The sequence below is a fragment of the Python bivittatus genome, unplaced genomic scaffold (assembly GCF_059951505.1).
Source record: "Python bivittatus isolate LINGU-HERP-01145 unplaced genomic scaffold, Pbiv_v1 ctg000690_np1212, whole genome shotgun sequence".
NCBI lineage: Eukaryota > Metazoa > Chordata > Lepidosauria > Squamata > Pythonidae > Python > Python bivittatus.
In genome coordinates, this window is record NW_028277096.1 from 3797330 (window position 1) to 3814503 (window position 17174).

Below are 17174 nucleotides of genomic sequence, written 5' to 3' on the forward strand. Positions count from 1 at the left end.
TCAGCTTCTTACATGGTTTATCTATATACATTGTAGTCTCTCAGGTACAGGATGGGGGCCCAGCATGTTGACAGTTCAGAAAAACATTGGGTTCTTCTCACTGATGGATATTCATCATCCCAGGTGATTATGTGACTTCCAAGCAAACCCAGACTTTTTTTTTTTATTTTAAAGAATTCCCATGACATCTTTCTTAAAGAGAAGAGGTCCTAAAGTATCTAATGCTACTTGGATTTTTGAGACATTTCATGACAACTAAAATTTAATTAAATAGTAATTTAATAGTAATTTACTATTTAATTTAATAGTAATAGTAATTCCAGATAGTAAGCTGTAAATGAGATATTTTATTTGTACTTTTATAGAAGAGCAGCACATACACGGTGCTGACACAGCTCAGGCTGGAAACAGGGACCTAAAATTTCTGAGAAATGTGTCTTAGCATACAGGGGGAATATCTAACATCCCTACATGCCAATTGTCTTCATGCTGTCTCCAAATATTTTTCTAGACATTCCGGTGGCCCATTGCAAGCAGCATTGATGTCAATGAGATGCTAGAGATTCAGGTGTTTAACTACAGCAAGGTCTTCTCCAACAGGTAAGTGAGGCACAACACCAGCTAGAACACATTTGAATCTGTCTTCTTTTGCCTACCTTAGAAACATGATTGACGGAAGACAACTTCTCCACAGCCATTCTGATATTTTCAGCATTTTGTATTCATGCACATTAAGCCTATTCTTTTCAGACCACTTTTCTTTGGGAAAAGTCAGAAGACATTTGCATTTAGACAGGTGGTCTTGCAAAACTATGGCATAGCAAACGTTTTTCTACACTGAGGGAGCCCAAAGACCCTGGGATTTTATAGAAAACACTTTTAATTTATTATTTAATATACTATTTGTTTATTTAATTACTGTATATGATATATTTACAGATATTTATAGGCCATGTATAGGACAGGATTGCCCCCTCACACAATTCCAAGGCAAGGGGGAAAGAGAGGCTTGGGTTGGTCTCTGTTTAAATCAAGATGTGATCAGGTCAGTTTACTGCAACTGATGTAAATTTAGCTTCCCTTGCTTAGTCAGCAGGAGAAACCATCTGCCTCCAAATTCTAAAATTAAATGGATGTGGTTTGATGTTCATTTTTGTAAGGTTCTATGGTGGGAGTTCGGAAAACAGTAATGCCAAAAAAGAGCTATTGGGACCCTAGAAGCTAGAACTGGGGGTCCATTCAAAATGTGCAATATGGTCTCCTGCAGATGAAAACTTGAATGATTTTATGTGCACAAACTGAAACCGAAGTAATTATATCAGGAATGAATAACCTTTTTGTAGGCAGAAGCTTTGCTTCTGTTTTAGTTGTTGTTGTAGTGACTTTATCAGGGTCAGCAGGGATGACCTTTTCAGCCCATGAGAGCAAGTTGAGGAGTTGGGAAGGTGTAAGAGTAAAAGGGTGCCTTAAGTCTTGCAGAGTCTTCGTAAACCCATTTTGCATCTGCCTTTGGAGGGAAAGTGTGGAAAGATCACACCACTGAAAACCATCTAGGAATGCTCGAAGAGCTTCAATCAATATGTCTTGGGCTGACCCAAAACATTTTGCTTCCTGAGATGAAAGCTAAGTTGGTGCCCATCCCGGTACACAAGCTGACAGAGTGGCAGGCTAATGGCAATTGGATCTTACTTTAGGGGTGGCAGAACCATAGATTTCCGCTGCTCCAAAGGAAAGTAGACTAGCGTAGGGGGCACAGGGCAGCTGTGTGGCACACATGGCATTGTCCCAATAGAAGAGTATATATGTAGCTCAGGGTTGAACTGTGGAGTCCTTGGGGTTCTCTGAGCTTGGTTCTTTTCTTGCAGATGTTTCATCTGTTGTCATCATATTTAATATGGTCACAGACCAGAATTACAAATAAAGTACTTTGAAAAATGCATTAAAATGCATTAAAAATAAAATAAAACAAAACATGATAATATATTTACAAATTGGTGGGATCATCAATGGGCAGTCAAAGTCTGCCTAATTTTACAAACAGTATAACAAAATGTTTCATTACCCAGGTAGATAACATCGTCAGGTGCTGGAAGGCAAAGCATTGTCTTCCAGCACCTTACAACCCATTTCCTTTCATTCAGCATCTGCTGCCCATGCAGCTACTTTATCCTGTCTGATGTAAGTATCAGCCCTGAAGAGTAATAGCTGAGTGTATATTATAGGGGTGGGCAACTTTCTGGTAGCTGAAAAACCCACTAGGGCTATCACTGGGTTTTTAAAACCTATCTTAAGCCTTTACTGGGCTTACACTACAATTTTCAGATTTTTCCTGTCTCAATATCAAAAATTATGCCACTGATTTTCAGCAGATATAACTAGAGGTAACTGCTAAGGATGCAAAAGTGGAGCTGGGGGAACACTTGTGATCCTGGGGCCTTAGATGACTTACTCCTGATCTGTAATAAACCTGTCAGAGTATAATAAAGCTCCTGCTGGATTGGGTTATAATGTTCCATTTAACCCATTACCAATTTTTACATGAACTGCAGCCTGCTGCTTAGTCCAAACACAAGGATAGAGTAATCTAGTCCTCCCTCCATGAACATGGCCTATATCTCCTGGCAATAGGGATTGGCTAGGTAAAAATAAAAGAGGAATAGCTTTAGTATTGAGAAAAGATCTTGGCAGATGTGGTTTCCCATCCCTAGGCTAGTGCAATGCTTAACATGTTTATGTGTGACACCTGCCTAGCATGTAGTTGGGAGATGGATAGAAAAATTACTGCAGTTATCGTCACCTAGTCATCACTAGCAGATCCCCCCAAAGCAGGATGGTTAGTAATTGGATGGAAAGCCACAAGGAAAACCCAGCAGTGTAGGCTAGAAGGAGAAGTTGTAAAAGCTTCACAGAAGAAGACAGTGGCAAACCACTTCCATATGCTGCCGTGAAAGCTCATTACCAGCTCAAATTGAGGGAGTCTTTACATCTCTGCACTGGATGTCTACAGCCATTTGAGGATCAGCTTTAGGATGTGAGATCCTGATGGGATCCATTGGGTTGTGACATCTGATGGTTTCCATAGTACAGTGTTATTCTGCATCATTTGTAGTACAATGTATAGTACATTTTGTATATACATTTGTAGTACAATGTATAGGATTATGGTATAACTTCAGGTATGGGTGTCAGAACAGAGACACAGATGCTGCACCTCTAATGCCTGGAGCAGCTATGCTGGATGGTTACTAAGTTAATGAATCTGTACTAAGTAGTAGTGGCTATACTGGGGTTTATGCAGGAATCGTTCCGGCCCTATTTGAGGATGCTGGGGAGTAAAACATCCCTTTTTTTGCTCTTTTTCTTGCTGGATTATACTGCTTTAAAACCTGTATAGCATGGTTTTAAAGCAGTATAACTTCAACATGCATAGATAATAGCAATAACTGGGTGCTTCTGCTCCCCATCGTTCTTTATTAGAAATGTTCACAAATCTAGTGCCTATGTTTGTGGAAGTCACATAAAAATCAAAGTATATTACATAAAGTCATGTTTTAAAACATATGTTAGATGGCATTTAAATATCAAAAATATAGAAAACTGCCTAAAGTACATATTGGGATTTGAGTAGAAAAGAATTTGTACTGGAGTCTGCAAATTGTTGAAAAAAATACCTAAAATCCATGTTTTAGGGTCCAGGTTACTTGAGGGACCGTCTTACCCCCGTCACATCAACCTGTCCCACCCGGTCAGGCAGAGAGGGCAAGTTGCAGGTCCTGTCAGCGAGAGAATGCTGACTGGCGGGGCCCAGGAGGATAGCCTTCTCTGCCGTTGCCCCCGCCCTTTGCAACGTTCTCTCCCCAGAGGTGCGGCAGGCCCCTGCCCTACCGGCTGTCCGGAAAGAACTAAAGACCTGGCTCTGCCAGCTTGCGTGGGGGGAGAACAACCTTACCCAATCCTGGGGGTGGCTAGCAGGCTAGCAATGACGCTCTCTGAGTGATTGCCAATTATTCTTGGATTTATTTATTTTCTATTTGTTATTGTAACTTTGTAATTTTAATTGATTTTAAATTGTTTCGTAAACCTCCCAGAGTCATTCAACGAGATGGGCGGTGACAAATTCGATATATTAATATAATATATGGAATAGCAACTTTTTAAAAATAAAATGATTGTTTAAGAAAACACATTAAATAAATGTGCTAGCAATATTGACCAGTTTCCTACAAATGTGAACAAGATTTCTAGTGTAGCACCTACAGAACATACAGGAGATTTGATTAGAGCAGTGTAGTTTCTATAAGGTTATTTGTGTAGCCTTGGAACAATAAAATTCCACCAACAGAAGTAGACATTTTAACCCGAATTACACTGTTAATCCAATTCTGCTGTAACCCTATTGGAAACTCCATGTGTAATGTACCAGGGTAACTTATCGGTTATGTGCATAACATTTCATGTTGTGTCTTCATCTGGTAGCTCCAAGTCTAATCAGACTTATTTCTTGGTTTAAATTTAATTGAATTCAAGTGGTTCCTGGAAAATGAAGCTAAACCTGCTACAAGGAACCCTTTAAGGACTCTGACAAGGGTATAATTATATTTGAAGCCTCAATCTACAATAAAAAGCACACATTATTAAACTTGTTTGAATATGGGTCTGCACAGCAGGAATTATGCTGACATGAAGAGTCTGTTGCTTTAACAGGTTCATGCAAGGCACTGACATGGTATAAAAAGTATCTCCCTGCTCCCAAAGTTAATTTAAAACAGAAAGTACTTGAAGACTTCTGGGAGTGATAACTCCTGATCTGAAGCTTCTTTTCTTTTAGTACCGACATTAAGAATTGATATTTCAATGGTGTAATACACACTTTGCTTGCTTTTAAGTGTTTGATTCCATCTTTGCAGATCTTCAAGTTAGGTATATAAGTAACTGGCCTGTATCTCATCTGTGTATTGATTATTTAACCCAGTGGTTAATCTGTGTGCAGTGGGTTGAACCCTGAGACCTTCTACATGTGTGCAGTGCATGAGCTCTATCAATGGGCCATAGTCCTCCCAATAAAATGAGAGGTGAGATTATTTCAAGCAGGGCCAGGCAGAGGATCACAATCTGACAGTTTTGAGCTGGATAAGCTTATTTGGTGTAAGACAGCATCTGCCATTACAGGTATTTTAAACCATACTAATTGCCAGTTAAAATCATAGTAGTGTTATAAAAGAACAGCAGGTAAAAAAAAGATTTCCAATATCAATAGATATTTTAAAAAAGCAATGTGTATGTAGCTCAAAGTGCTTTTTGGTTTATTATTTTACTACTGATGATCTTGTACTTAGAAACTGTTGTCAGTGGCTGTACTGACTGTCAAAAGGATGGGTATACTCCTGGAGTTACTGTGACAATTTACATATGCGAGAAGGGTTTTGCATATTTTTTTAACTTTTGGGATTTTTATGGGGAAAATTAGAAGGAAGAAAGGAAGACCAGAGTATTGTAGTCATAGAAGAGGGCAGAAGACTCAGATTCTCAGTTCTTTTCTAGCTTCCAAAAATCCATCAGGCATTGTTTCCATACTCTTAAGCAGTTGCTGATACCTCATATGTTCAAAAACCACTAAATTGTGTTTGGCAATCTCAAAGAAAGAAAGAAAAGTTGATGGACGGTTTGTGAGGAGCTAAAGTGGACCTGTGTGTATGATGGCATATTGTGCCTGTTGCTTTAAAAAACAACTTCAGTTTGTTGACACCTGTCTGTTCCACTACAACAGTGTTTCTCAACCTTGGCAACTTTAAGAAGTCTGGACTTCAACTCCCAGAATTCCCCAGCCAGTTGAAGTCCAGACATCTTAAAGTTGCCAAGGTTGAGAAACACAACACCACAACAATTTTTGTCTCCTGGTCTGGTTGGAACTTGTTCTTATCTGCTATAATCCATCTGCAGCATGCTATGGTGCACGGTGCTTGACTCTGTCTCAATTATTATTTAAGCATAATGTTTGTTGAATTCAGAAGATTCCCTGCTTTCTAATCTTAGGGTAAATCTTGGAAATAAACAGCCTCACAAAATGTGTACTGATGAACAAATGCTAGATGAGAACATTACACAGATGGGTCAGAATTGCTGATTAGAAGCGTCTCTTCAAAGGCCAAGGACCCTTCAAAGCCAATTTAGAGTTCAAATCCATGCTTCAGCAATGTATGCCAGTCCAGAAATAAAATCCCATGTGACTCCAGCTGTGAGCCCAGCAGGATAAATTATTCTAGAAATACCAGATACCAATTTTACCATAAATATCTTACAGGTGTAATATTTCATTTTCTAATACAATGTGGATGTCACATTTGAGCTGCAGAAATCCACCCAACCAGCTACACGACAGGAAAGAGTTAGAATTGTCTGCATCTCTTTGCTGAAACCTGGTGATCATCCTAATTTTTGCAGCCTGTGTCTTGTAGCTCTGATCACCAGAATTAAAGTCTCTCGACACACTCCCTAGTAGAGTAGCCTTGTTAATCAGTTGAAGCATAAGAAGTATTTTGGTATATGGGAATTCAATGTGTAAGACACTGGATAGAAGAGAGATCCAAATATTACAGACTGTATGAGTGTGTTTGCAGGGTGATGGAAGTAAAGAGATATGCAAGAATTTCCAAATTCTACTTTCCCCCCCAACCCTCCCACCTCCAGTGAGTAAACGAGGCCAAGAAATATTGATCCAAAATCACCCCAGGCTGCATTTACACAACATGCTCCATTACATCAATTAAAGGTCTAGTGGCTATATTCACACAATATACTAAATTTGGGTAGTTTCAGACTTGATCAGTTTGTGTGTGTGTGTGTGGTTAGTGCGTTGTGTAAAACCCATCTCTTTGGTTAGTTTATGATTCATGATACTATACAAACCAAGAAAATGCTTTAATTTAGTAACCCAGTTTAATGTGTTATACAATCCCAGCCTGTACGTTTCATGGATGGGTTGACAGGTGAACTTGGCTGTTCTCAGGTGTAGTTCAACACTCTAGGTTACACTTAAAAAGCCACAAGAGCATTGAAAATTGAATTTGTATTGACATGAATCATAGGAAGCAAGATTAGGTATTCCTCCAAATGTTGTTTAGGAGCAGATGTCTTGCTCCAGAATGGTTATGCACTTTTTCTTGGGGTTTATAAGTTATTAATTTTCTCCTGAGGAAAGAATCGTGGCTGATAAAGCCAAAATGAGACATGAGAAATTGCTTTTTCCCATAAAGATGCAAGAAGCATACTCCATTTCATCCAGTGTCTTTTGCACCAGAGCGTGGACAGGTGTATCATGCTGAATAGAAGTTGCTTGATAAGGGGCTATCTGCTTACCAGAAGGAGCCAGAGATAAAGGAATGACACTCAATGCTGACTTTGGTCTGAATTATTGATGCAGCCCCCTCTGACATTTCATTGTACAAGCTTTGTGGTGGAGCCTTTGTGTTCCTTCCCTGGACACAGAGCAGCTTATGGCTAATTAGCTAGCAATATGATCACATTTTACTCTAGCCAGGTACTGGGCCTAAGAGGGCAAAACTTTCCTAAACTTTTGACCAGCAGGCATAGCCAGGTTTGCCTGTCTCAAGGAAGACAGGGAAAGTGACATTGCTGCATAATTTTGCTTTTTTTCACAAACAGTGTTGGCTGCTGAGAAAAGGAGAGTCATGCCAAGAAACAGTCACTTGTACCTTGTGTTCTGGCACTTTCCTGTACTGAAGAAAATAGTTTGCCAAGTATGATTTCATGTAAGATAAAAGTCAGTTTTTCATCATTGATCATCACTGATATCATACCCATTTGAGTCTGCATAATTATTTGGTTTATGCTAACACCTGAAATTGCAGGTATCCCTTGATCATGATTACTTCAATATCTAAATTCATTGATTATACATATATTAATATTTCTAGTACAACATAAAGGCACTATAAACTGAATGGAGGCTGAATGGGAATATCTGCTGGAGGCAGAACACCGAGCCAGAGTGATGTCATCAAGTTGCAGAGAAAAGAATGTGTGGGATCTGCTGAAAAACTGTAAATCAGAACTGACATCAATGCTCTAGGCTGTTAAGGAGATAACAAAAAACATTGAGAGTTCCAGTAAAATGGTTTGCTGTTTGTCAGCTAGAGAATGTACTGAAACCTACAAGAGAGTTTTGACAGAAGCAGCAATAGGACATGTTCTAGGGAGAGAAGTGGAACGACACCAAGAGAGATCTTTCAGGGTGCAGGTACATTATTCAAGCTCTGATGTCCATTCTCTGAGATGATTCTGCTATATGAGCAACCATGCACAAGTATCTAGAGCAGTGTTTCTCAACCTTGGCTACTTTAAGCTGCGTGGACTTCAACTCCCAGTATTCCCCAGCCAGCTATGCTGGCTGGGGAATTCTGGGAGTTGAAGTCCACGCAGCTTAAAGTAGCCACGGTTGAGAAACACTGCTTAGAGAGATCATTCATACATAATAATCTCATAAACTGAGGTGTATTAAATTTAGGTATTAGTCTCATACTTGGGTTGTTCAGCATCCCTTTCCACCGCCCCCACAATAGAAGCTTGATCACTTCTGGCCTGCAAGGAGGAGTCAGGTCAGTCAAACAGAAGTATGTCTTGATGTAGTGAATAAGAATTCTGTGCCAAATATTTGATGCCTCACCTTTCTTTAGAAACATGTGTTTCTAAAGCAGACTTTAAAGCATGGAAGCAGTCTTTTGACACTGCTTACACCGGGGTGCATTCATCTAACCCTGTTGATCTCAGTTGCTATGGAGCGGAGAAGTTCTGCTACTGTGAAGGAATGGTTGGATGAAGGCCGCGCTCGGGGAGATAAGCATTCCCTTAGCCCCCAACAGGAACGTGGGAAGTTTAAGAAGATGAGACTGGCACCACCCTAAGGAATTCACTGTGTTTTGGCTTGCTGGCTTGGGAAGTTAGATTCAGTCTGGAGAGATTTCTGTCTTGAGGTGGAAGCTAATAAACACAACAGAACTGTATCTGCACTGTCTCGTGGAGTTCTTTGGGCTGAACCTGACAGCTACTTTGCATCCACTGCCCTCCTGAAATAAGAAGCAGGCAACTCACCCGTAGGACCACACTGATCAGAAAGACACGTTCTATGAAGAAAGCTTGGCCACAGAAAAGAGCACTGAGAAATAATAAACTGCCATATCAAGTGTAATACAGAGTGACAATCTACTTTTTGGTTCCAATTCCAGCTGATTGAAGGGGGAAAAAATGAGACAGTATACAGGACTGTAGTGTGGAAGTAAATGTTGTTGGTGGGGGAGGGAAATTATTGCATAGTAGGCATCTACCAGTTGCTAAACAGCAGCAAGAACAGGCTGGAAGTCTTAAATTTCATTTTTCCCGAAGACACAAAGACCCCGGCTTTCTTTTCTTTTGAATGCAGCTCTGCAACATTGAAAAGCCCCAGTGCATTGTCCCTGAAACAATTCTCTGTTGCTATTAAAACCTCAGTAAAAAAGATCTTGTTCAAGGGAAGCGCCTGTTTTAATGCCTTTGAAGAACTGTGGGGTTTCTGATTAACACTGCTTTGTTGGAAACCAGTTAATATAAAAATCAGATGTCAAATTACTGAGGCAATCGAAAGAAGTACAGATGAGTGTTGTTGTGCCAGTAGATTCCTGCAATTGGTTTTAGATGGGGCTGTTTTTAGAAATGTCCAGGAAATTTTAAATGGCTCAGAACAGTCTGAAATATTGCTGACTGAAGAATGTGAATAGATTACATCAGTACTTTGACCACCTTCACTTGCTGTAGGCTCCATTGAAAGTGCTGGTTTATTCTCTGCAGCAGTGTTTCTCAACTCCCAGAATTCCCCAGCAAACATGCTGGCTGGGGAATTCTGGGGGTTGAAGTCCACACATCTTAAAGTTGCCAAAGTTGAGAAACACTGCTCTACAGCTTAAGCTGGGCGTACATTGAGGGCAGACAGGGACAGAGAGTGAATTGGAGTCCAGTGCCCACCCACTGCTTTCCCAGCCTCACCCAGAGTGGCAGCCTCATTGGCCCTTAAAGCATGCAGCTTGTAATGATATGTGAGAATGGCCTTGGGAGACAGGTGGAAGAGCCACAGACCAGACAATGGCCAGACAAATGGCAGCTGAGCCAACAGAAGAAATGTGGGCATGGCAAACATCTCAGAAAGGACCCTCCCTAGTTTCTTGGACTGTAAATGTGTGTGTGTGGGGGGGGGGGAGATGTACTTTCACGCTTGCAAGACTCTCTTAATGTAACCTTACAATAAAGTTAGTGCTAGAATTTCTGGGTGTGCTTCTTATCTGGATTATCTTGCAAGGCTGACACAGCTGGTTTGCCACCCCACAGGTACTTTGAGGATGTATTGTGATGTGATTGTAACTTGAAGCAGGAAAAGGATCTGTCTCTTCTTCCCCCTTCGTACCCATTTGATGATGGTGCTGTCTTGCAGCCTGAAGGCAGTGGTTACTCAGCTGCTCTCAATGAGTGAGACATGGATGCGAGAGAGAGTGAATAAGTGGGAAAAAGAGGTGGGGCTGGGAACGCCCAGATCTTCCTCCCCCTTGAAATGAGGGTCCTTAGAATGGTATAAGTTGGTATTGATAGTACAGCAGATCCTCTCCCTATAGTAGGTCATCAACATCATGACTGTTTTTCCTTTGGGTATTGGAGGATTGGAGGGTTTCCTATTATTATTATTAGTTTGGAGGTGTTATTTTTTATTTTTGTATTACTTGTTAGCCACATAGAGCCTCTTTGGAACTGAACTGTATATAAATTGCAATAATTCTTTTAAAAATAAAATAAATAATTTAGGCCACTGAGTCTACTGCTTGGTACAGAAATCCAAATGAGAGCATCCCCAAAGGACAGCTGTTGGGCACAGCTTGAATACCTCCAAAGAAGGAGAGCCCACTCTGTTTCTGGGTCATGGTCCTACTGCTCTTACTGTTAGAATGCGTTTTCGTGACATTTGTTCAGAACCTGCCTTCTTTTAACTTAAATTGATTTTCCGTGTCTTGCACTTTGGAACAAGACAAAACATCCTGGTTCATTTATTTAACACTATTTATAAACCACCCTAATCTGACTGACTCTGAGCAGTACATGCAAGCAAACCGAGACAGAATATCTCAACAGTAAAATAATCCAGCAATAACCAATTGCATAATAATCATAATAGTAACAACAAATCGTGAGCTTCTCATCATCCTAGAGCCCACAGGCTAACTGGAACAAGACAATTTTTAGGGCCTTCTGGAACAAAAGGAGACTATAGACAGTTGCGCCTCCAAAGGAAAATATGTTCCATAATGTGGAGGCTTATACAGAAAAATCCTTTCTCTTAGTCCTTGATTTCTCACAAGGTTGGTATCCATAGCAGTGTTCTTACCTCAGTGTTCAGATCAGACCAGCAGAACCATACTTGCTAAGGCTGTCCCTGATTTATCCTGGTGCCCTGCCATAGTGGGCTTTTGTTACTAGCACTATGAATTGGCCCCAGAATTTGACTGGCAACCAACACATCTACCTCAAAACAGGGATTATTCTGTAGCTGTGGATTTCCCTGAGAAGCAGTCTGGCTTCTGCATGCTATACCAGGCCTAGCTTCCAAGTTTTCTTCAAAGAAAGCCCGCCTAGAACATATTACAGCAGTCACAAAGTGATCAGAGGGTGCACTACTGTCACCAGAGTAGCAGGGTATTTGAAGAATAGTAGAGTCCAAACATACCCACCTGCTTTAATTGTTATTCATAATGCTTAACTGCTAGTCCTCTATGTTAGGATACACTACACATTGTGGTGAAATAGTCCCAGAATTATTCAGGCCACTAGGTGACACTATGTGCACGATATTTATTTTTAACTGCTTCATAAAAGAGTTCACTCTGGGTGACTGATCATCCTGGTTGCCCTTCTCTGAACTTGCTCCAGTCTCTGAATTCTTTCAGTGTGGTGCCAAGAAATGGGCATGATATCTGAGGTTTTCCTTCTTCAGATGGTGAGTTTTCTTCAGATGGTGGGTGTAATCTACATGAGTCTCGAGGACATTATCTGGAGCCATTCTGTGAATGCTTGTTTTTCTATCAAATGAAGAGCTGTGGGCACTTTTTCAGTAGTAGTATCCTCTTTACCCCTACCTCTTCTCCACTCCTGAGACAAATACATTTAAAAAAAAAAAAACACCAGGCAGACACTTCTTTTTCTCCCAAGCCTCTTTCAAGTCATTCTGAAGTTTTCAACGTGATGTTTTCACTGATGTCAGCCATCCTGAGAACTTTTTGCACATAAATAAATAAAAGCTGATCACCCTGCTCATAAATGCAAGGGCTCGGCTTGGAAAACTAGCAGGCTGGCTCCATGAAGGCATTCATCACACATCGTGCATGCTATAGTTGGTGAGCCCAGAGGACCTTCTCCCCAGATTTGCTTGGAAAGAGCTCTGTCTGTTTGAGACCCTGGAGAACTGCTGCCAGGCAGAACAGATGATGCTGGATAAGCCAACCAATATGCTGACCTGGTTTAAAAGGAGTTTTGCTTGTTCCTAATTTTTTAATGCAATTTCAGCCCTGAATTTTATTCCAATAATTGCATTTATATATATTTTAGCACTTCCATTCTGTCTTGCTACAAAATCCACAAGGTGACTCAAAGCCCCATATTGTAAGTGAAATAATAAACTTTTGGATTTCCCAGACATGATATAGGGTCTTACTTTGTAGGGTTATCTGGATACCTTGGAGGTTTGAAAGCTTCCAACTACATTGGTTTGCAAAGGTCCATCCAGGGATATCTGTTGCAGTAGACAGGACTCAGTATATGACTTTCTACCAAAGACCTCACACTTTAAAAGCACCTTTTGACTGATGGATTGGGAGAAACTGCACCAGGAAAAAAATGCTCTTCAGAATCAGTGACGCTAAGCTAACTCATCATCTCCAAGAATTGTCTTCATACTCTGTTAGCCTGGATTTGGGGTTTAGAATGTTATATGAGTGCAGCTGCCATGTTCTGTATGTGTGAACGAATGATGGGCAGGGGGAGATAAGAGGGGTGAGAGAGGGCACTTAAGAGGTTTTGGGAGAGTAATATTTTATTGAATTATGAGGAAATGTACTTGTATTTCTAAGGTGGCAAAGGATTTTTAGTTCTCAATCCTTTTTTCTAACTTCTTAACAGTTTCTCCAGAAGATAGCTTGGTGGTGCACACTTCGAAAATATTGCTCCCATGATGATGATACCACATGAGGATACAACATTGTTCTATAGATCATTGGTGGTAGAAATGATTATAATTCCTTATACTTGGGAAAGATACTGTCTCCCTCTAAAAATATGCTAAGTCTTTCTTGTTGAACTGATGGCACAGCGCAATTGTTTTTCTTCAAGGAATTTGACCCTTCCTGCTGTGAGTCATGCAGCAGAAAAACACACTTTCCAACCTCATCAGAATTCCCTATAGTTGTAATGGCTGGGAAGGAAAGTTAATTAAAACAATCCATCCTCAGCTCTGGTGCAAGCCCTCTAGTGCAGGAGGAGCAGCACAGAAAAGCATAAACTTAAATCAGTTAATCTTTATTCACAAGAAGCCAGTACGGGGATAAATTAAAAGATTGCACCAAGTTTGGAGTATTGACTAAAATTGTTCCTAGAATCATGATTTTGTGTAATCCATATATCAGTAATAGCACAGACATCCTTGTACAATATTTTTATGCTACATGAAGTCAGTGGAATTTACAGAAATTCCTGCACCTCAATAACAGCTTTGGCAGAAACTGCAGGACTGAAATGAAAGAGGTGGAAGACTGGGATGGAAGTAGAAATACACAAAGCTTCCTCATTTACAGTGGTACCTCTACTTATGAACTTAATCCGTTCTGTGGCTCTGATCACAAGTCGAGTTGGTTGCAAGTCGAAGTAAATTTTCCCATAAGGTTCAATGTAATTACCGTTAATCCGTTCCGGCGTCCGCGGACCACGCATCAGGGGTGGAAAAACGGCCACTGACCACGCAGCAGGGCGGAAAAAATGGCCGCGGACCCCGTGTCAGGGGCGGAAAAATGGCCACAGACCACGTGGAACGGGCGGAAAAATGGCCATGGACCACGTGGACCGGGCGGAAATGGCCGCGGACCACGTGGCACAGGCGGAAAATGGCTGCGGACCACGTGGCACGGGTGGAAATGGCCGCGGACCACGTGGCACGGGCGGAAAATGGCCGCGGACCACGTGGCACGGGCGGAAAAATGGCTGCAGACCACGTGGCATGGGCGGAAAATGGCTCGTAAGTCGAGGCGAGTTTGTAAGTAGAGGTAAATTTTTGGGGCCGGAGCTGATCGTATCTTGAAAATTTCGTAAGTAGGGGCGTTCGTAAGTAGAGGTACCACTGTATTGCCTCCCATGCTGCAGCCTTCTTGCTTGGAAATCTTTCCTGTAGAAACAGGTTAGGATGCCCACCTGAAGGAGCAGCTTGATGGGACTCTGGTGCAGATGAGTCAGGCTCAAGCTTGGAGGAAGATAAACTGGTCAGTTGGTTGTCAGAGACTTCTGAAACCTAAGCAGAGCCTGGAGCTTATCTCCCTTTGTTTTTGCCCAAGTCGCACAATCCCAGGCAGAAAACCACCTGGTAGAGACATCTTTGGCTTGGTTATTTGGTTGCTTAATGGTTCCATATGCACCATGTGGTGGGGCTTGGGAAAAATATACTGGTGATATTCTAGGTACAAATGTCATGCTAGGCCATAATGTGGTTTGTTTGAGATGTTCTGTGAATCCTCCAAGGAGAGTATAGAAACCCTGACTTATGATTTAACATGTGTGAAGGCAACCAATTGTGGTTTAGTTAAAAAAAAAACCCTATAATTAAACTAACAAATATTTAGTGCAATATGAGAACGCTATCATCAATTTGTAAGCTTCAGTTTAGCCCTTGTTGGAGCAAATTATAAGAAGTATTTTTTGATGCTGTGACTAATAACCTACTTTGTCTTGTTGTGCCCTTTGGGCTCCTCATGAAGACCGGGACAGGACAATACACCCTGTTAGATTTCTTTTTTTTAATTCATTCAGTTGTGTCCAATTCTCGGAGACTGCCTGGACAAGTCCCTGCATTTTCTTGGCAAGGTTTTTCAGAAGTGGTTTGCTGTTGCCTCCTTCCTAGGGCTGAGAGAGAGTGCCTCAAAGTCCCAGCTGGCTTTGTGCCTAGGTGGGACTAGAACTCATGGTCTCCCTTGGCTCAGTCCCTCTCTCTTGGCCCTAGGAAGGAGGCAACGGCAAACCACTTCTGAAAAACCTTGCCAAGAAAACTGCAGGGACTAGTCCAGGCAGTTGCCAGGAGTCAACACTGACTCAAAGGCACCCCCCCCCCAAAATAGAGTATAGTTAGCAAGCAGGTAGTAACAGGTAGTAAAGCATATTTGTAAAGCATAGTGTCTTCTATTGGTAAATAGTAGTCTTATTCTATGTGTATGTATGTATTCAATGCTGAAGACCAAGCATCCAATCTACAACAGCACTAACAGGGAAGATACTTAAGATACTCAGTGGGATCTATCTAATCTCTCTCTCTCTCTCTCTCTCTCTCTCTCTCTCTCTCTCTCTCTCTCTGTGAGGCTGTCTGTAGACCTTATAGGTCCCAGTGAGGCTGTCTGTAGACCACAAGGAGGACATTCCAAATGTCCATTTCCTTGTGGTTAGTGTACAAAAGGTGAGTGACTTACAGCCTTATTGTCATATACAGCTCATGATCTACTTTCGTGTGTTCTTTAGCCTAATTTCAAAAACCCATGCAAGAAATCAGTTCAGTCTTCTGGCAAAAGATATCTGTCCCTGTTGCTTAGAAGTGAGAAAAGATGTCAGAAAGAGAAAGAGAGACAGAGACAGAGAGATAGAAAAGAAAAATGGAGGAGGAAGAATAGGTATCTCCATCTATTTTTGGCCTTTGGCCCATTCTAGTCCTATCTGTCTCTTAACACCAAACAACTTGCTCGTGAACCTAAAGAAAAAAGTGTTGGCCATCTCTGATTTACTCTGTGTGTGTGTGTGTGTGTGTGTGTGTGTGTGTGAGAGAGAGAGAGAGAGAGAGAGAGAGAGAGAGAGAGAGATTAGATAGATCCCACTGAGTATCTTAAGTATCTTCCCTGTTAGTGCTGTTGTAGATTGGATGCTTGGTCTTCAGCATTGAATACATACATGAAGAATAAGACTACTATTCATGATGTCTCTATATTATTTTCAGTTATAGAGAGTAAACCTGCTGATCCCATTTGCTAGAGAAAATGTCCTTTTGTTTTCCTGTTGAGATTTAGGTCTCCATTGTGCCAAGTAGGATGGTGAACTAGTTAGGTCCTTTGGTCTGATTAAGCTTGTACTTATATTTTTAATTCTGTTAATGCATTAATACAGTTGCAAGAAGTATCCTTGATACCACTTGAAAGAGCTCTTTGTGTCAGTCCAAGAGTCAGGAGTGTCATTTAATGCTTTCATCTTGCCCAGTTGCTTGTCAGGTTCTTCTTTGGTTATGTAGGGAAATGATGGCATTTGGTGTATGATGGAATGAGTAAAGACCGTCTTTAATCATTTGCCTTCTTATATAGCTATATATCCAGTACAGTACTTGCAGGGCAAAGTAACTAAGTGTTTGACTGAGATTCAGAAACCATATTCATGTCTCCCGCTTGATCTTGGAGCTTCCTGGAGAACCTTTGTCTAGTCACTATTTCCTAGCCCAACCTACTTTATAGAGTTGCTGTTACAAGGAGAAAATGAGAAGAGACCTGCATGTACATTTCCTAAACTCCCAGAAAAAAAGTAGGTTATACATGTAATAATACATTTTTAAAGAATTAAAATTATTTCCAGGATCAAAAGCAGAATGCTACTGAGTACCATTTTCCAGGGAACATGACTAGGAGGGTATTATTGTAATCATGTTCTGCTTGGAGGCTTCCCAGGGGCATCTTTAAACAAAACGACACTGAATTAGATAGGCTTTTGGTTTCTTCTATCCCACCACTTAGATGTTCTTGTTTACGGTTTATGGGCAATTTAAATCAATATTTGTTTTCAGTTTGAGCATCTCTGCTAATAAAGCATGCTTTATTTTTCCCTTTTCAGCTAAGGACAGCAATTGCAAGTTGCCTGAC

General features: G+C 41.0%; 1 protein-coding gene across 1 annotated transcript in view; it reads left to right on the forward strand.

The window, feature by feature from the left end:
• OTOF (otoferlin) overlaps positions 1–17174 on the forward strand; it is a 146118-nt gene that overhangs the window by 36559 nt on the left and 92385 nt on the right. The window contains exon 3 of the mRNA XM_088152197.1: positions 512–600. Within this exon, the coding sequence (XP_088008323.1) occupies positions 512–600 (89 nt within the window). The remainder of the gene's footprint in view (positions 1–511; positions 601–17174) is intronic.